This window comes from Ambystoma mexicanum, chromosome 1q (genome assembly GCF_040938575.1).
Source record: "Ambystoma mexicanum isolate Mex_15411 chromosome 1q, UKY_AmexF1_1, whole genome shotgun sequence".
In the NCBI taxonomy this organism is placed as follows: domain Eukaryota; kingdom Metazoa; phylum Chordata; class Amphibia; order Caudata; family Ambystomatidae; genus Ambystoma; species Ambystoma mexicanum.
This window is the reverse complement of record NC_090922.1, coordinates 541,183,725-541,204,851: the sequence shown is the minus strand read 5'-3', so window position 1 is coordinate 541,204,851 and position 21,127 is coordinate 541,183,725. Positions and strand designations below refer to the sequence as shown.

At 46.4% G+C, this 21,127-nt stretch overlaps 1 protein-coding gene across 1 annotated transcript in view; it reads right to left on the bottom strand.

Annotated features, from left to right (window-relative positions):
* The window catches only part of MEGF8 (multiple EGF like domains 8), a 1,665,761-nt gene that overhangs the window by 1,282,063 nt on the left and 362,571 nt on the right, over positions 1 to 21,127 (bottom strand). The window contains exons 11-12 of the mRNA XM_069640964.1: positions 9,578 to 9,738; positions 8,804 to 8,911 (exon numbers count right to left, since the gene is read on the bottom strand). Coding sequence (XP_069497065.1) covers positions 8,804 to 8,911; positions 9,578 to 9,738 — 269 coding nt within the window. The remainder of the gene's footprint in view (positions 1 to 8,803; positions 8,912 to 9,577; positions 9,739 to 21,127) is intronic.

Sequence of the window (21,127 nt, the reverse complement as noted above, 5' to 3'; positions counted from 1 at the left end):
TATATTGAGGGCCAGTTTATTAGATCTCAGTGTCCTACAGGAGATTTTTTCCTGATGATATTGTTGAGGTAGCTAGGCGCTTTGTTGGTGATGCATTTATAGAGTGTTTTGAAAATGATTCTTGCTTCAATTGGCAGCCAGTGGTTTTCTCTTCTGATGCTAGATATATGTTCTGACTTCTTTATACCTAGAGCCGCTCTAAGGGCTTTGTTTTGTAATAGTTGGATTTTATTTAAGTTGGTTTTGGAGGTTCCTAGGAAGAGGATGTTGCAGTAATCCAGTTTCGTTAAGATCAGAGCTCTGGCCAGAGTGATGCAATTTGTGGGGGTGAGAAATTGGCGGCTGAGTGCAATAAGTTTTGCTGTGTAGGCTGTGGAAGAGGAGAGGGCTGCTATTTGTTTGTGCATAGTGAGGTTGGCATCTATGTATACAACAAGAGTTTTAACTTGTTTGAGAACTGGGATCTGTGCATCGTCAATGTTGATATGGGAGTAGCTAGAGTGGAGGGTGCTTATTCTTTTTTGGGAGCCGACGATGAGGACTTCCGTTTTCTCATCGTTAAGGCAGAGACTATATAGGGCCATCCAATTTTGAATTATAGAGTAAACTTTGTTGATAGTGTCAGTGTCTTGGGTGTAAACACCTGTGATGGGGATGAGGATCTGGGTGTCATCTGCAAAGTTGGTGTAGATGACACCCATATCGTCAAGAGCCGAGAAAAGGAGTTTAGTATATGCATTGTAAAGGGTGGGCGAGAGGCAGGATCCCTGGGGGACTCCTATGGGAACTACTATAGGGTCCGCTGCCTAGTTTCCGATGGCAACTCTGGATGTGCGGTCAGTTAAAAAAGATTTGATCCACTGAGTAGCGTTAATAGAGAAATTAAAGTCTTTTTTTAGGGTGTCGCAAAGTTTGTCATGGTCTACCAGATCGAATGCTGCTGATAAGTCCAGTAGCAGAAAAGTGGCTAATTTGCCTGAGTCTCTGATAGAATCCAATTGGATTTTCAAATCCAAGAGGGCAGTCTCAGTACTGTGGTTGGGCCTAAATACAGATTGTCTGGCTCTTAGTAAGTTGTTTTGTTCGAGATGGGTTTGTATTTGGTTGTAAGCTATTTTATCGATAATTTTAAGTAGGAAGAGGACAGTCGTTATAGGCCAGTAGTTTGTGGGCCCTAATGGATCTAATGTGTTTTCTTTTAGTAGAGGAGTGACCCATGCCGCTTTAATGCTATCTGGGACCTGATTGGTATGGAGGTGGCATTCACGAAATTGGTAATTATGGGTCTGAGAGTAGGGGCACATCATTTGATAAGGTGTCCTGGAAAATGGTCTCCTTTGCAGTTTGAAGCTTTAAGTTTAGATATGGTATTAAGTAATACATCATGTGAAACTGGTGAGAAGTTGAAGAGCGGGGTGGTGTCTACTATGTTCATGGAAATTTGGTTAGACATGGACGGCTTATCGGAGGAGATTTCCTTTGGAGATGATTTTGTTTTTTAATAGTTTGATTTTGGATGCCAGCGCATCTTGGATGGTGGTACACCATTCTTTACTTGGTTGGACTGGGTTGATTATGGGGATCGGGTTCCCCAACTCCTTGAGAATGGAGAACAGTTCTTTGCTGTCAGAGGATGTGTTACTGATTCTGGAATTGAAGGCATTTGCTTTAAAGGGTAATGATAGCTGATTTATAGATTTTGTTTACAGAGTTGAAAGCTTCCAGAGCTTCTAATTTATGGGTTTTATTTAGCCGGTGTTCAAGTGAACTTTTAATCCGTCTAAGAGCGACTAGTTCCTCGTTAAACCAAAAGGAGGATTTTTTATCCTTGCGTTTGGTTTTGTTCACACAAGGTGCTAAGGTATCAATTGTATTGGTAAAACAGTTATGATAAATTTCACCTAGGGCACATGGGTTTTCAGTATTAATCTTTTTATTATTGAGAGAGGTGGCTAATAAAGGGTTGAGATTTTCTGCTGTAAGTTTCCGGATGTTTCTTGTTACATAAGATTCCTTAGCGATGGATTTAGGTAGGTCTGCTTTGTTGCACAAAATGGAGAAATGTATACTGTGATGGTCTGACCACAGTATCGGATTAATGGATTCTATTGAAACTGTGGTATTGAGTGGTAATATCCAGTCTAATATTCTCCCTTTTGTGTGGGTAGGAGGGTTCGCTAGTTGTGTGAAAGCCATGTCTTTGAGTGCACTGTGTAGTGCTTCTGCTTTGTGGTCGTGGGTGTCATTAAATCCTCAGTTTAAGTCTCCTAGGACTAGGCATTTTGTGTTTGGTTTAATAAGTGGCGTTAGCAGTAGAGGTATATCTAGGTCTGGCTGAATTTTAGCATTAGGTGCTCTGTAAATAGTTATTATGTTTATGGTGGTCTTATGGTTTGTAGTTAACTTAGCTAGCAGGACTTTGTAACCGTCTGGGTTCTCGATAGGGCAGGTTCTTATTTTGAGATGGGTTTTAGGAATAATAGCTACTCCCCCACCTACTGATTTTATTCCAACTGTCCTAAGGATGGTGTAGTCTGGAGGAATGGCAATGGAGAGTGAGGGTCCGGATGCTTGGTGGAGCCAGGTTTCCGTCCCTATGAGTAGGTTCAGGGACTTCACAGAAGGCTCCCTATATGCAGCAGCATTAGGCCTGGGCAAGTGGTATGGGCAAACTCCCAATCGCACATCACCCACTCGTCCTCACAGGATGTGCACTAGACTTAAGGTGTTAGCCAAGCCCACACAGAACCTTATGAGAAAAAAAGAGCTTCAGAGTGGATGCCTTCAGAATGCAGCAGCACAGAACCCGGTCCCTGGATTCTTGGTCTGGAGACGAAAGAACTGGACACTGGGTGGGAACTTGCTGCAGCAGTCATCAGAGGAGGCTTCCAGCAAAAGACTCATGGATTCTCGCGGCTCTTTGGATTTGGCGCCTTTTTACAGCAGCCAGATGAAGAACGAATATCACTGGTTGAATTATCTTCACTCACTCGATCCTGCACTCTGGTGAGTGGACTTACAGGCTTCGAATCGTGTCTCTCGAGGTCCATCAGGAGTCCACCAAAGTTTCAGCTCGATTCGGACTTCGGAAGACCATGCACCATATTCAGGCTCGAGGAGCCAGAGTATTGGCGGTTTGCAGCCCAGCAAGGTCACAGCACATCGTGGGATGGCTCAAAATGCAGGTCCGGTGCCCCCCTGCTTCCTGATGTAGAACATTGTGGTGGTATTGTCCGAGAATACCCTCACCACCTTCGCTTTGAGGAACAGAAGGAACTACTTGAGGGCCCAGAACACTGCCCGCAGCTCCAGGACATTAATGTGGAGATCCCTCGCCTCCAGTAGCCACAGACCTCTGGCGTGGAGACGTCTGGTGTGGGCTCCACAGCCTTACAGGGAAGCGTTCGTTGTCACCGTCTCCCGGTATGGGGGGAGGGGCTCTCAAAATCCATGCCCCCGGCAATGTTGGAGCATGCGCCCCACCACCTTTTCACTTGACGGAACTCATTGAGAACAATCTTGTCTGTGAAGCTTCTGGACACCTGGATCCACTGAGCATCCAGGAATTCCTGAAGGGGCCGCATCAGGTAAATGCACGACGACATCATGCCGAGCAGCGACTTCATGGTCCGTACCGCGACGGTCTTTAATGTCAACAGCCATTGCACCTTGCCCAGCATGGCAGTAATCCTTTCTTCCGAGGGGGCCGTCAGGTAGGAGACCGCGTTGAGCCTGGCCCCAAGGAACAGCGCGTACTGCAATGGTATGAAGCAGGACTATGGATAGTTCACAGTGAACCCCAGATCAGTCAGCAGTGGGACGGTCCTTTCCATCTGTTCGACGGCAACTTCCCTTGACTTGGCACGGATGAGCCAGTCGTCGAGGTACAGGTACACATGATATGATACAAAAGTTTGTTTATATAGTGCCTGTACCCCTTGTAGACGCAGATGGGCCGCCACTGGTGCCAGGCACTTCATGAACACCCTGGGTGCCGACCTAAGCCTGAAAGGAAGGGCCTTGAATTCGTAGTGCTTTCTTTGCACGACATATCACAGGAATTTCTGAATGGGGACATGGAAGTAAGCGTCCACCAGATCCAGCGACCTCAGGAAGTCTCCTTCCGCCAGTTGGCCGAGCATGTGCAATGTGACCAACCTGAATTTTTGCGACTCGAGATACGTGTTGAGACGCCAGATATCGAGAATGGGCCTCCAGCCCCCGGTCTTCTTTCTTACCAAGAAGAATCTGGAGTAGACTCCGGAGCCCTGGAGTCGCTTTGGAACCAGCTCGATCGCCCCTTTTCTTATTATGGCCCATACTTTCTGCAGGAGCTGAGGGATGTGCTGCTCCTGCCGGTCTACCGGTGGTATCCACGGGCACTTCCGCTGGATTTCTAGAGTGTGTCCATCGGCGAGAGCGTCCAGCACCCCTCGGACGGTGGAGATCTTTTCCCTCACACCGATGAAGCCCGCCAGCCGGCCTCCCACCGGGGTGCATGGGTGGGGGCCCTAAATCCTGGCTTGTTCAATCTTGCTTTGGGGCTTGCATGCAGCCTTGGTAACGACAACAGTGGCCAACTACAAAAGCCTTGGAGCAATGCCTTTAGGCCTCCTGGGTTGTGGAACGGGAGGGCTGGTGGTACGAGGACGATCTCCGCCGAAACCTTCCGACAACCTGCAGGATTTTCCAAGGGCGATGTTGCTGAAGCATGTCAAGGGCATGGGCCATCTCCGTGCCAGTCTTAATAGCTTGCAATGATTCATCGACGGCCTTCCTAAAAAGATTGTCCTTGTTGAGGTGCATGTCCAGGGCCCTCCTCTGAACTTCCTGCCAAAAGTTGGTGGCCTTCAACCAGCCACAACGATGGAGGCAGACACAGTTCCCCATCTTATGGAACCCTATGTCCGCAATGTCCAGGGCCACAGTGATGGCATGGTCTGATGCCACCTCACTCTCTTGGGAGGATGTCCAGTGCCTCGTCCGCTTGTCGTTGGGGAGAAAATCCAGCAGCGGGGCCATCTTATACCACAGCTCCCTGTCGTATCTGGCCAGGGTCGCAAGTGCATTCGCTGGCTTGACCATCGTTGCCGCTGAGTAGATCACTTTCCTACCCGTGGCATCCAACTTCTTCCCCTCACTGTCCGGTGGAACGGTGGCTGAAGGAGGGATTTTAGTATTTCTTCCTCGCAGCCGCCGAGACCACAGAGTCCGGGTTAGGGCTGCGATCGCAGGACCTTGGGTGCGGACTATGGCACCTGGTACTTTTTTTCTAGGCTGTCTATTTTCCCCAGGGCTGTGGCGGGATTGCTCATCCGCACCAGGCCCTCATCCCAAACGTTGTCCAGAAGAGGCACTGCCAGAATGGTCTTCCTCTTGGCCTCACGGTGTTGATAAAGAAAACCTTCCTTCTTTGTTTCCTGTGGAATCAGCTGGAAGAGTTCAGATGCGCGACCATAGCGTGGAACGACCCCAATTCGTCTGGGGGAGAAGACCTTGGCAGCGGGGAAATGCAGCAGCCGTCTGTTTACGTTGTCGCTGTGTCCTTCCCTGTATCCCTGGGGGGGGCAGGGGTGGAAGCGCATTTGTGGTGGTTGATGAGGAGGCATAGGGTGCCGCTTTCTCTTTTTAACCGGCGAGGGACCCACGGCCACCGGGGCCGAGGTCGGCATCCTCTTCTGGATCTTTGACACCAGCGTGTGGAGAGTTGAAAGGATACGTCCATGGAATGTCTGCGGTGGGGGGGTGAGGGCAGGCTTGCTGGGCCCAGCGCCCACGTCGTTGTTGGCGGCGGCATTGTCGCCGTTGTTGTTGTCCCCCCTCAAAGTTTCCACTGTCGTCCTTCCCCACGTCCTCTGGGACCGTGTGAACGGACATCAGGTCCTCTTCATCCGAAGAAGAAATATCCGTGCCCTGGAGTGTGGTAGAGGCCTTCACTACCCTCCCCCCCTATTTTTGTTTCCTGAGGGTCGGTCTCGGGCTCAGGGATGGCATCCTCTTCTCCAGTGTTTTCCCCACCAGATTGGTCGACGCCTCCTGCCTCGGGGGAAGGGTCACTCTGGGTGCCGTCAGGGCCCTCTGGACCAGGGCAACCCCTTTTGCCTTTGAGAGGGTGACCGCCACCAGCTCAATTGTCGAGGATGACTTCTCCTGGACCACCTGGGCCTTCAGGAACAGGTCAGACACCTTACCCCTGTGCCTTGGTCTTCTCCGACTTCTCCCACAGTTTCCCTGGGTTAGCCGATTTCTTCTTCGTAGAGGAACTGGAGCGACGGAGGCAGACGGTGAAGATGAGCGCGTCCTGCTCGTCGAGGGACCCACTTGCACGGCGATCCCGACGGAAACTGACTCACAGTGCTTGGCCTTGTCTTGGGCCCCCATGGATGGAGCGCCCTCAAAGGACTTTGAAGCCTGCTCCTCGGACCAGCCGGTCCTGGGTGAGACCTGTCCCTGCTTGCCAACCAGGGTAGAGGTCTTAGTGTTGAGCCATGCCGCCACCTACTGTGACGATCCTTGATGGTGCGCTTGGAGAAACCAAGGCAGATTTCACAATCCATTTCCTTGTGGTCCGGATGGAGACAGTAGAGGCACTGGGAGTGTTTGTCCTCCACAAACACATTCCTCAATCCGCAGCTGGAGCAGAGCTTGAAGAGGGAACCTCCGTCGTCCTTCTCCTCTGACATAGCCTTCTGGAATCTTCAATGAAACTCAACGATTCTTGCCCTTGAGGGGCGTTGAAACACGCCAAAAAACAGATCCCTGCTTGCCGGTCAAAGAAACGAAAGAGCACAAGGCTCTATTTGACGAAAATGGGAACTTTTTATTGAAAAAGCATGAAAACGTAAAAAAGCTCTTTGAGCAAAATCACAAGGACTCCCAACACTTGAAAATGCAGTAAAAATCTGAAGATGGATGCCAGAGTAGGGGCTTTGGGAGAGGGCAGTCATTGGCTGGGGGCAGTATGACCCAGAGCTCAGTGATTGGTTTATAGGAGAAAGACAGTTTCTAAGTGAAAGTGAAACCTTTTTCTTTAACCGAGGATTCCAGGCCCGACGACTGGGTATATTCATGAGCATGTGAATCCATGCAAGACCCCCATGCTGGAGAAAGTTCTTACCTTAGAAACTGTATTATACACTTCTTAAAAGTATATTGCTCTAACTAGCTATTAGGTAGCAGATAGGTCAATTACTTACCTTGAAATACATTGCGTCTTTAAGTGGAATTGGGTTTTGATTTCCCTGAATTTCTTACTGCATTCCAAAATAGTTATTGAGTGTTCATTCTCATCATTTAGTAGCTATAGGCCCTCCAGAAAGTATACGAGTTACATTACTAGCTCTGAACTGTGGTCTACAAAGTAATATCTGTTACAAAGTGTATACTTGTAACTGGGTTGGTTTATTAAGTGATTTCTGTAGCCGAGTGTCACTGCATGACTGACAGGGTCGCCTACCCTTGAATTACTGACTGTATTTGAAAAGTATATATATAACCTGGTTTTACTCCCCAAGAATAGCTGACTGCCATTTAAATGTGTTCTAGGTTTGACTCACCTTGACTGACTGTATTCTCAATAAGGTTATATTTTGGGTTGTATCCTACAAGTATTGCGCTGGTTTTTATTATTGTTTTTATATGATTAACAGTACTTACCTTTCCCAAGATTTATCTTGGGTTGGTCTACTTGTATTTAAATAAACCCTTTATTTTTTTCCAATGTAGTGTTTCAGTGTTTCTTTGGACCATATGTATGCTACAATTTCTTTGTACCAAGCTACAGCCCTCTGTCCCTCCTAAAATGAGCCTGGCTGCTCTGTCCATGGTAGCCACATTCTCAGGTGGTACAGCCTTATCCTGAGTGGAGCCTATGTACTGCCTCAGATATGGTTTTTATAAAGTCTTGGTAAGACTTTAGAAAAACTATCCTAACACTGCTGTACTCGTAATGAGGCACAAAGTCTTAGTGACTAGTCAGATTCCCCATAATAATGAGCAAAACAGGCAAGGGAAGTAAAGCAGAAACATGGTTTAAAACAAGCAAAAACAATGGAAGTCAAATAAGAATGGTTGGAGGGAAAGATGCAAAAAAGAAAATCTTTCCCAACAATTGCAACTGAGTTAGACTATGGCCAGCTCTACCATATCAGTGATATGTCTAGTTCTTCCAAAATGTAAAGGAAATAGCCATCATATTGATTTAGTGGTTTTTTTAAATTAATAGTTTTGGGATACATGTGTTAAGGGGTGTGGTACAGGGCACTCTTGCCACTTGCGTGGTCTCTTGGAGCTCCGGCGAATCTGCAATGGAAGCAGGATTGGGGGTCCGTTAGTGGGATTGAGGGGGAGAAGAGCAAGAGAGCTTTGATGTGCTGTTGGCAGCTGCAGTTTGGAGAAACCGGTCACTGAGCGTAGGTGTGTTTTCGGGTGGTAGCCGTCATGTGGTTTTTGAGGTATGGTTGTGTATGGTATGGTTTTATGTTGGGTGTTGTGAAGTGCGTGCGGTTTGTGGTGCGGTAGTGGTGTGGTTGTGTTTAGTTCAGAGTTTAAGGGTATGCAGAATGGTGAGTTTTTGGTGTGGTTAGTTAGGAGCAAAACATTTCCTACCCCAACAATCCATCTAAGTGTGATACATTCTCTACCCACAGAAATCCATTTAAGTGAGAATCATTTCCTACCCTCAAATAAATAAAGATCATTATTAAGACCATAAACTCTTTATGAGAATTTCAGCATACAGGAGAGTGAACCCAGCTTTAATAACAAGCAAAAACAACAAATAAAAACATAATCTACAACTTACATCCTTATTTCTCTGAGTTGCTTGGCAGCTGGTGAGGCACCATGTGCACTCGGGATCCTTCGAGCAGGTGGCATCATCAGCGTACATGGAGCAATAATCAAGGTGATACTGGAAAAATATGATAAATGCTATTTGGGAATGAAATTCTTGACAAAACTGTAACCATGTACAAGTGATCAATATCCCACAATGTACTGAGATTGTATAAGGAAAGGCTGGCATTGCACACTCTTAAACAGCCCTGATGACCTTCAAGGGAGGGGTGCGAACATTTTCATCGGTCACCCTCCTGATCCAATCTAATTGCTTGTTAACTTGAGCTTAAGGCTTCTCCCTCTAGCCACCCCCATCTAGGAGCAGCGGCCGTCAATGGAGGTGAAGACATGTCTCTTTCCCTATTCAAAAGCCATTCCAGTTACTAGAGCGTGCACATGCACCCTCCCAGCCTCCCGATTCAATCCCAGCACCCGTCCCTGGAGGTTAAAGCCTGCTCATACAATCTGAATGCATGTTACTTGAGATTTACCAGAGACTAAATGAGCCTTCCAGCTCCTATTCCAAATATTGTTACTGAGGGAATTGGTCCAACAATCTCCCTTCACCAAATCCCTGCCCCCCCCAATCCCCTCCCTTCTCTTCTCTAGTCACCACAGCTGTCAACAGTAAGAAGTCCTTTCCCTTTGACTCTGGTCTACATTTATTGCACCCATCACTAGTAAATGATTAGCCCCACCTACTTTCTCTATTCAAATCTAATGCCAATTAGGCACTTACCTCCTGTATCCGTACTTGGAAGACAGAAACCGGGACCTTATATGCCAAAAGATCGCCCCGAGCGACGCCGCTGTAACCACCTGCCACCAGCAAAATGTTTCCATTCATCACCGCAGCCACATGGGAGTAGCGCCCTCTTGCCACAAACTTCCCGTCACGCCCTGAAAAAGAACCAAACACAAGTTGCACCAGTTGTCTGTACAGCACGCACCCTACATCCCCCTAAAGTCCTTAAAAAACGCTCAGGTTTTATTTCATACCTCTGCGCAGACCTCAACCCTGGACATAAACATGTCCTTTCCCATAGGTGGGTGATCCAAAGCATTCATGGGTAGAGCTGAGCTAGAGCGAAGCAATAGGGCCTACCTTGGCTCTAAAAGCCAGATGGCAGCTGAACTGCCAAAACCTTGCCGTCTGACTCGCCGCCATCAAATACAAAACCCATACCTGTCATCCTGTCTCTGCAACCCCCACAACAAAAACTCAATACCTAGAAACACCCCCCCACCCACAGCCCCTTAACACAGATCCATACCTGGTGTACTACTTCAATTATAGGAAACCTATACCTGGTATCCCAATTTAGGAAGATACGGCACAGTAAGTCTAAATGATTTGTCCAGGATCAGACACTTTCTGTAAAATGGGATTACATTCCAGTGTGCACTTTAGACACTTGAGCTCATATCTTCTCATCTCTAGCTGACTTAAATATTTGTAAATGAACAATTTTATGGAGCCAAAACAATGGTCTGTTTCATAAAGATAAATTAAAATTACACAAATCACAATATGAAAGTACCTGACAAATATATAAAACCTTATGTTGGGCAAAAAAGATTAACTATAGAGTTATTTCTATCATCCTGAATGGAACACTAAATGTACCAGAATGCAAAGTAATGTTGCCCAATGCTCTGTCTTTTGCAATTGTACTTTCAAGACATTCAAGTTATTGAAGAGACAGCTGCTCGACTTGTAGGCATTATTTCACACAGACTTTGAGGTGATTACTGTGCACGGCCTATTGTGCGCTTATATACTGGGCGACCTATCCAGTCTTTCTACAGGCACAAGTGGAAGCAACAGACAGCAACCAGACATCTAGGATGGTGGAAGATTGAGGACAAATACTAAAAAACTGTTTGGCTGGAGGAAAGTCATGTCTAGGCAAGAATTCCCTTTCCCAAGACACTGATGACCTCCCACTGCTTCATTAACAAAATGGGTAGAACATGGAGATCTCATGGCCACTGCCCAGACCCTGGGGGGGGAAGAGTAAATTAAATTGTCCCGGTAGGCTCCCTATACAGTAAAGGAAAATGCTGCAGGCAAACCATTAAGTGACAGAACATTGAGCAAGTTAAGGGATACTTCAGCCTCTGGTGTGCATATTATACATTATCCATATTTGTTTTATCTCTAGAGACAACACTGTAGTTTAGCACACTATATCCAAGAGAAGCCTTTTGTGTACTGCAGTTAACAGAATCACTTCTCAGTGATACCAATTGTGGCAGCCAAAGGAAATATTACCTATTTAAAAAGAGCGATTTGTCCAGGATTGCATAGAGTGGTCAATTGCGGAAGCCGTGGTTTCTGCTTGCACGGTTTGCAATTTTGCAGGTTTCAGTTAACACATGCCCTCCACTTCATCGCTAGTTTTGCAACAACATGCAATTCATGGCAAGATATGAACAAAGTACTCTGTGCAAGTAGATGATTGTATGGAATTCTTTTGAGTATCACTAGGTGACAGTGCACTTTAATTTACTGGGTACACTTAAAAAAGGTTGAAGTGATGCTTGGCTGGCTCCTGTTGGGCTCTTCTTTCCCAAAGGCATTCTAGCAAGGCTTAGAGATTACTTTTTGTTTTTCTTTTGACCAACTTTGATAGTGTTAGGCAAAGTTTGAATGCAGTACCCTCTGGGAACACTGCAAACAGCTATGACTACAGATATAGGCAACCCAACCTTTGGTATAAGCTTGTACTACACAGTTTTGGTAGCGTGTTGAGCAGCCAGGCTTATCTCAAGAGGGGAAATGTGAGCTGTAGTGGAGTTACACAAAGATTCACAGTTACAGGTATTCAAATAAACTCTTACACTCAAGGTTTCATGCATAAACAATTATTAATTTATTTATCAGTCAGTTATAAAGCTTTCTTTAGAAGGGAGAAATATACTAGTAACATACAAATACACTTCAATACTGTACACTCTGAGTTTCTGAATCAGAGAAGACCCTTTTGAGATGGCCCATTGACACAACCTGTGATAAAAGGCAAGGGTTATTACAACACAAGAAATTACAAATATTCATAAGCAGGGAAAATACTGTCAGATAGCACTTGTAGTCATTCAATGTAAATAGGCTAAGCCAAAGTCAATGGGCAAAAGTCTTTGTATAGGATGCAGCACTTCAGGTAAGTAAATGGAAAAGTCTTTGCACAAGTTCTTAGGAGTCTTTGATAAAAAGAAGAATCAAATGTAGTGAGTCGTGGAAGTTACAAGCACTTCTACAGTAAGAGGTAAGTTCCCTTAGACTTGTTTTACAGTACCCTAGTAAAGAAGAAAAGATGCAGCTGATGACTTCTGTTCCTGTGCAGCTCTGCAGATCTCACTGTTCCTGGGCATTAGTCGTGGGGACAAGAGGGAGGACATTGGGGGACTCCTGCACTGCACTGGGACTGTCAAAACTGGCAACCGGAAAACTTCACTTTCAGTGGCTGTTTAGCATTTCACCTCCTTATGGTACAGCAATTAGCCCAGTCCTGGCTGTCAAGGTGGACTGTCCTTACTTCAGGGATCCCGCACTTTGCTGAGGGGGCTCAGGCTTGGTTAGTCTTGCTTAATGGGAGTCCGGAGGATCTTCCAAAAGCTTTAGGTCAGCTTAAAAGCAACGCACACAATCTGGTGTCCCTCTCCCTGGCTATACGGTTCCTGCAGCAACTCTCAGGAAATTCAACCAGCTCCGAGAGTGGTGTCCAGGTGGCTTACTTTGGAGTTGTTTGGTCCCACCAACTCAAAAGGGAGAAGTCGTCCTTGCAGGGCTTCTCTGTCGATGCAAACTTGGCAAGTAGTCACTGCAGCAGGGCTTGACCGGGCAAACCAACGGTCCAGGAGTTGCAGCAGGCGTCCTCTTCAAACTCTTCTTCGGTTCCTTCGTCTATTGGTCGACTCTGCCTTCCAAGCCAAAAGACTCGCCTTTTATTCAGTTCTCTCCCATTCATTCCAGCCTAGCTGTCACTCACCCAGCAGGGTGGCTGGCCTTGCCGGAAAGTCAGCCAGCCAATCACCACAGAGTGCATTTGGGTCTCCTCGGAGACTAAGCACAGGGAGTTTCGGGCACCTCCCTCACTTCCTGCCTACCCCAGACACTCGGGCGCCAGAGGCAGGTTTCTCTCAGAAACCCCGCCAAAGGCGAAATGAACAAAGTGACCAAACCTGGTTTGGCGCACAGAGAAACTCTCTAGAAGGACCTTCCCACAAAGACCTGGCGAAAAAAGAAGACCAGGCACCATTTTAGCAAAGAGGGCTGTATGCTATTTTGAAAAAGATGGCTTCCGCGGTTACTTTACCAGAGCCGCGAACGGTCACGGTAAATGCAAACCAAGGTAGTTCAAAACGAATCCACTGCCACCAGCCAGTCAATTGAGGAAATGGTAACATAACATTTTTTACATGAGCATTTAGACACAGGGGATACTAAGTAACCCCTCCAGCACTCTATTGTAAGATAGGCTGTGCTGGGTCTTACAAGTACAATGCTAAGTAAAGTCAATTTCACTTTACTGCTCTGGGAAACAGTTGTTGATCCCAGAGAAGATATTTAACCCTTGGGAGGTCTGAAAGACTTCTCTGCGCCACTGCACTGAAGATGCTTTGGGACACAATTGGAAAAGATGATGCCTATGGAGTTGGTTAGACTCTATAACCAAAAGAAACACAGTGTATAAAATCACATTAAAAAGGGGTTCACTCTCTCCAGGTTAAAAAATCAAGTCCTCAAAATCCAGAAAGTTAGTGGGGGTCTCTAAGGTAGAGAGAATCAACACATTTTTGAGAATTCTCCCTAACAGGCAGTACCCCTAAGTCTTTTCACTGTTTTTTTTAGGTGCCCTAGCCTTTTTCGGGCAACAGTTAGGCTATTTCGAAAGCCTCAATATTAAAATGGATTTCTACAGTCTGGCCTGGTTGACAGGCCACCTTAATCATAGTGAACAGGGAAACTCAGAGGTTAGCCAAAACTCACTTAAGATAAGCGCAGAGAGCAGTCAAGGTTATTCTCGGGTGAAGGTGAGTGGGGTCAGCATTCCACAATCAGTCCACACAGTGATGCACACAATAATTCAATTTAGACAGGTAAGTACAACAATACTATATTTATTCTCGCCCAAAACACACACTAGGAAGTGAAACAAGCAGGTGATATCACACAATTAGAAACATATATACAGTCACCTTTAGGTTCTTATACATGTATTCAATAATAGGTAGGTAGAGATGCAGTAGAATGGAAACAAGTCAACAAATATACTGTAACTTTATCAATGCAATGCCTATGATGAGTGGGGCCTTGTGCCCAAAAGTCACAAAGCTTCTTCTAAGGAAAAGGGTCAGATGTAGGAAGAGTTATTGTGTTGGTGGAATGTTCCAGAAGATATTCAAGAAAAGTTACTGATAAGTAAAATTATGTTTCTACCTTTCAGATACAGTGGTTTTTAGACGTGATGATCAAAAAGTGATGGAAGGGAATAACTAATGTGTATTCTAAGGAGGCCAGAGGGTGACAAATTTAATGTGATACTTTACCCCACGACCTCGATTTTCCCTGGTGAGTAGATGGGTCAACTCGGGGTTGCTGGAGGTAAGTTTTCCCGCTGTTGGTTCCACTGAGAGATGCCAAGGATCTGCGGTTGCAAGGATTTGTCCGGTCGGTTCCAGGAGCAGAGTGCAACCCCCATTGAAAGGAAGAAATGCAGGCGACAGCGATGCAGACCTCTTCAGGTCACCTCATCAGATGGGGAAGGAGAGTTCCAGCGACAGAAACCGCACACAGGTGACAGTAGGTGACCTTCCAGAGCAGGACCCTTGAAGCTGGGAGGCTGAAATTCAGCAGGAAGGCGACGTACACCACACGCCAGCGACTCCAGAAGTTCTCACGCAAAAAAGGGTATGTTCTAGCGAGGTAGTGCACTGGAGAGCTGGTCAGTCCATCTGTTGGTCTAGGGACACTTCCAAATACTCAGGATGTCTGGATCCTCCACAGCACATTGGGACTGATTGGTCCCACCAGTCCAAGGGTTGAAACACCGCTCAGGGCCTTCACAGATCAGGTAGTCCAGCAGGGCTTCACCAGGCAAAACACGGCAATGGATGATGGGTGTTGGGGAGAATTTTCCTTTCTGTGCCAATTCCCTTGAGGCTTAGAGACCGCAAGCTCTTTTGCCTGACTGAGGGCTTTTTAAATTGTATTCCTCAGTGAGTGGGACCTTTTCTTTTTCTTACTCACTCATGTGTTTTCCTGACTATGATTTTCTATGTTCCTTACTGTTTTATGGAGTCTGGTAAACTCTATAGGAATCTGCTTTTGCATTGGGACACATAGCACCTTTTGTGCAGTGCCACTGAGAAGTCCTTTGGACTTCTCTCAACGTTTAACTACATTTTCTTGGGTGAACTACTGTTCCCAAGAATAGTAAGATGACCCCTGTCTTACTTACCTATACTTTAGCACAAGTAGACTTCAGATCAATGAGGGAAAAGGCAACGGCATTGCTCTCAATCTGGAACGATCTAAAGTCTAATGCAGACTGAAACAAAAGCACAGCTCTAATCCTCCTGTACCTCTCTGCAGCATTTGGCACAGTAAACCATGAAATCCTCATTGGGAGACTAGAAGAAATAGGAATCACTGACACTACACTGACACTATGGATTAATTCCTTCCTAACAAACCGGACAGAAACCGTCTGGATAAAACCTTTCAAATCTACTACAAGGGAATCCAACTGCAGAGTACCACAAGGATCATCCTTCTCTCCAAGGCTCTTCAATATATACCAGATTCCACTAATCAAAGTCATCAAAAAACATGGGCTCACGTGCTACAACTACACAGATGACATATGGATCGTCTACACAATTCAAGATACAGAGGAAGAAAGCGAAACGCTGAACAACTGCCTACAAGAGCTCTACAGCTGGATGCAAACAGCCTGAAACTGAAACCAGGAAAAATGAAAATAATGACCACAGCTAAAAGCGAGGAAAACAATCTCTACATCCCTTGGCCAACGGAACTGGGTATATCACCATCTCCATCAAAGATGCTAAAATACCTGGGAGTCTTGATGGACAACAAACCAACACTTGAACCATAAGTAAACACCATAATCGAGAAATGTTTCTTCCTGCTACATGCAGAAAAAAGGATCCTACCATCCCTCTCCTTCACCCACAAATATAGGACAGGGCAGCCTACCTACAAATCCAGGCTTACCTTGAATCTAACAAACCTCTTGGCCTCCGGCAATCGGGCTTCCGTCCTAGACATGGACCGAAACTGCCCTTATTGACTTAAAAACACTAAGTGAGGACCTAAAAGACAAAAGCAAATTGGCCCTACTTCTATTGCTCGACCTGTCGGCAGCTTTTGACTTGGTCAACCACCAAATTCTGTGCCATCATCTTGAAACTGCTGCCCACTTCTCAGATGCAGCCACTTCTTGGATTAGATCATTTTTATCTAACAGAACCATGCATGTCTTTTCACCGATAGCGTCTGCCAAACCATCTCCAGTCCCATGTGGAGTCCCAGAAGGCTCTTGTGTCTCTCCAACACTTTACAATGTATTTACAAATCCCAGTTTTTATATTCTCAACTATCCGAGTGTTACCTATACCAACTATGCGGATGACACCCAGATACTCATCCTCATCACTGCCAATCATGCTACTGACTCCAAAGCACTTAATGATGTTTATTCTGCTATCCAGGCATGGATGGCACATCATGGATTGTGCTTAAATGACGAAAAACAGTTACTTATCCTTGGTTCACACACTACACTCAGCATATTGGATTCCACCTTCAAATCCTTCATCATTGACGGCAATACTATTAACTTCTCCAAGGATACAAAAACACTAGCTATTTATCTTGACTCCACTTTGTCACTCACAAGACAAACAAATACTGTAGCATCTGCATCAGCTTACACCTGCAAGCTTATAACAGCATGCAGACCGTTTCTAACTACCCCTAACTGCATCACCCTCGCAAGAACCCTTGTTATGGCAAAAATTGATTACTGCAATGCTTTATATCTATCTAGCTACCAGCCAAAAAAACATCAACAAGCTCCAAGTCACCCAAAATAACGCCATAAGGGCAGCCCTCAACATCCCCAGGAAATCACACATCTCTGGCACACAACGCAGTTTACACTGGCTCCCTATCGCCTCTAGAATATCACTCAAAGCGCTTGCACTCACTCACAAATCCACAACCAACAAGGCACCTATCTATCTTGCTAACCGCTTCACCACCCACATTCCTAACAGACCATTAAGATCTGCTCAAAACCACTCATTGGTAATACCTAGATTCAAGCTCCAGAAAGCTGGGGGATCAAGCTTCCCAGTCCTTGCCGCTAAGCTCCGAAACACATTACCCTCCACTTTGAGAGCTCAACCATCATATTTGGCATTTAAGAATAAAGCGAAATCGTGGCTAATGGAGCAGGACCACACTACATCTCTTACATAACCATTCACCTCGTTAATCTTCTCTTGTCCACTGCGTGCGAATGCACCACCTATGTAATTAACTGTGCCCTCTGTATTATGTCTGTCTCCCAAGCCATGACATGCTTCCTCTCTGTATATAAGTGCAAATGTGCTGTTCTATGTTGTATATTGTTGCATATGGACATTATTGCAAATTCACTGTCTTACTATGTGCCTCACATGTTACCCCTCCCTAAGAAATGCACCCAGAGGCCCTTGGGCCAGGCGCTCAATACAAATAAAATAAATACAAATACAAACCACTCACCATCATCACACTCGTGTCCAGAATAGACTATAGCTATATGGGTGGGTACTCCCTAATTGTTTGTTTTCGGGGGGTCTAGTCTGTAGGAAGGGAGGTTCTAAAGAGAAAAAAGGTACGAATCAGACTGACTACCCCTCTCTCGTGGTCCTATGAGAACACAAGTATAGGTACAGTGTGCCTGCTTATTTCTTATGCAGACCAAAAAACCTAATGGGAATAGACTATACTAACAGCCTATACCTCGGAATGCCAGAACGACTGTTAAAAAAAAACTTCAGCACACCCAGAACGCTGAGGCAAGACTCCTGCTCAGACTATCATGAAGAGAACACATTACCCCAGCGCAGAAAATGCTACACTGGCTGCCAATAAAAGAGAGAATAAAGTTAAAAAAAATATGCATTATGCACAGAGCAGTCCACGGCCAAGGAGCAAAGTTCCTAAAGGAAAAAATAACCGTCTACCACCAGACAAGATCACTCCGATCAAGGAACGACATTCACCTAGTACCAAAACCTTACAACAAAAGAAAACTCAGAGGATCATCTTTCCCTCACCTGGCAACCTCGACCTGGAATAACCTACCAAAAAACATATGCAACACAAGGGGTCGTTTGGACTTCAGAAAACTACTAGAAACCTGGCTCTTGGCTCCAGATTCAGGAGGAATCAACTAGGAAGAAAAGCCCTCAACGAAACCGTGTACACCCCTGTAGAAAACCATAAACCCTAACCTACCCCTCCCTTATAAAAGCAGGGGTGGCCGTGCACCGCCCACCCAGCCCCACACGCCACCAAACCTAAAGGATACTTGGATAGGTGGGGACAACCAACAGGATGGACAATAAGGGACAAGTGCTATGACCAAAACTACACCTGCCGCAGGACAGGGGAAGTTGTAGATATGAACTAGACAAAAACAAAGAGGTGATGGCTGGAAGGTTGAGAATGAATCTTATCCACTGGCATTGCTCTGGGCAACCCTCCAGACCATCGTTCTTCGCCTGCCAAGCCATTACAGAAGGGGAAAGACCATATGCAAATCAGGCTTGGCCCCACCCCAAAAGGGGCAGTCCAGCCCGAACTGCTAGGTCACATCCCTTCTGCACGAGACCACAAGCATCCCCAAACATGTTTCGGCCTTATTGGGCCTCATCAGTGAGGAGTTGCTTGGGTCTCTAGGCCCAGCAGGCACGGGACCCACGTCTGGGCATACCCGTCCCACTCTTGGCTGTGAATGAACGGGAACTTGCATAAAAAGCGAGGTTTTTGGGACTAAGAGCATAGTCGGCCACTGGCGACAGAATCCAAAGCAGAGGACAAGAGAAGACACCAGCAGCACCCTCCTAGACCATGAAGAGCCTGGTGAAGCCCTGTAGCTGTGCGGACCCCATTTTCGAACTCAGTAGGGAAAACCCGCAAAGGACGACTTCCTCCCTTTAGGCTGGTGGGAAAAACTAGCCTCGACACAAACTATTTTGGCGCAACCCCCGACTTGCTTAGACTTTCCAAGACTGCAGAAGCCCAATACCCGGGGTACCTTGACTACTTGTGCGTGCATTGTCTTCCGAAGTCCGAATCCGGCGAGATCTTCGGAGGCATCCAGAGGACCCTGCAGAAGCAAGAAATCCGCATCCAGAGTCCCCTCACCAGAGCCCAGGACCCGACGGGATCAAGGAAGTCCTAACCATAAGCTTTTCGTTCTTCATTGGCGCTGAGGAAAAGGCGCCAAAACCACAAAGAGCCGCTGAATCGACGGAAATCCATTGCAGCCGAGTCCCTCTCGGGTCCTGCTGCAGGAGCCCAGCGGAACATACTCCCTATCGTCACCGCGACCAAGGACTAGGAACCAGGGTCTACTCCATTGCATCATGAAGGCAACAAGCTGGAACATTTTCTTCATTTTCCAGGTACTGTGGGGTTTGGGGTATTTTATCCTTTTGCCATTTGGGGTGCTTCCTACCATTGGGAGTACATTTTAACCCAACACCAAGTGACCTCAACTTAACTGCATTGGCCTTACAGCTTGTGCTTTCTAAAGGTGACTCTGCTTGGGTTGTTGTGATGTCTCTTTTGAACACTGACTATTTAAGAACATTTTTCTAAGAAGAAGACCATCAGAACTTCAACTTTGTCCATTGACTTTGGCTGTCCTGGCACCCTAAAGGCCTCCTTCTGAATCTATTGGCTTTGGTAGTGCTTGTTCCCTTACAGGTCTTAAATGTTGAACACCTGGGGCGTGGTTAGCCGAGGACCGAGGAACAAGCTCTCTCGGTGAGCTCTGGCACCCGCACCCTTTTCAAGGCCCTTTACCCCCTTGACAGAAGCCTTGCAGACACTCCAAATGGAGAAATGAACAACGGTAAACACAGATAACATCCCCTTGCAAAATAAATATTGTAATTCTGCTGCTGGACGGAGGGACGAGGAAAAAAAAAAAGTTGAATCTGAGGAAGCTCAGACACTGCACACCACGCGACTGAGCTGCCGAAAGACCGGACACAGCACCGCCGGTCCTTGCCGGTCCGGTAAGCCTGTTACGTGTACAATGAAGTAGGGGAGCGCAGGGAGAAGCCAGAGGGTATAAGCGCTGTATACGTCGCTGCAGATATAAGGCAAACACTGCTGCACGTATAACCGACACAAAACGGATGAAAACGGAATTCATTGGGCACAATAAGTAACCTGGGAAGGAAAGCGGGAAGGGGAAAGGATGGTAACCGGACCGAACGGACAGCCGGCCACAAGGGGAAGAAAGATACACACGCAAGCAGCGTAGCATGAAGCATGAAAGATCCCACAGAGCAGCTTTGACAGAACAAAAGCATGGCCCGGTGAAGCAGAATCTAAATGTAAACAGAAGTCTGCTCCCCCCAGCGCGATAAGCAGCATACATAAGAATGCCATAAAGATATAGCAGGCAACAAAAGGAAACTCACAGCTCTCAGGGCCCCCGGGCAGCAGCAAACTCAGTAACTGGAGGAAGCCCATAGACAGCAAAGGAAGTGAACTGATCTGTCAAGCAGAGGCAGCCATAGGAAATAAGACAAGTGCACCCCTCCCACGCAAGTAAAATTTAATTTAAGGACTATTACACAAGCTGTGGGCACAAATTGAATACTCCCTGCAATTGGCACAAAAGTTGAAAACAGCGGCAAATCCCAGATAGATAGAGGGGACCCCCTCCCAAATGGGAAGCCTGGAGCAGCGGTGGAGTGGCGGGCAGGGAGAAAGAAAGGCAACAAAGAAACAGGTACTGAAAGAGGACAAGAGTGGAGACAAGACCTTCTTGGACCAAATGGCAAAGAATGCAGGCAAAACTAAAGGCCCTCTCTCTCTCTGGAAACATTAAAGCTATGATGCAGAGCCAAGACACGCCAAAGAAACAAATATAAACTCCAGCACAAGTTCACTCACCAGTAAACTCAGCCTGGGTCACAGAAACTGAAGATCTGCCCACGAGAAAAATCGTACCTGCAGGATATGCTT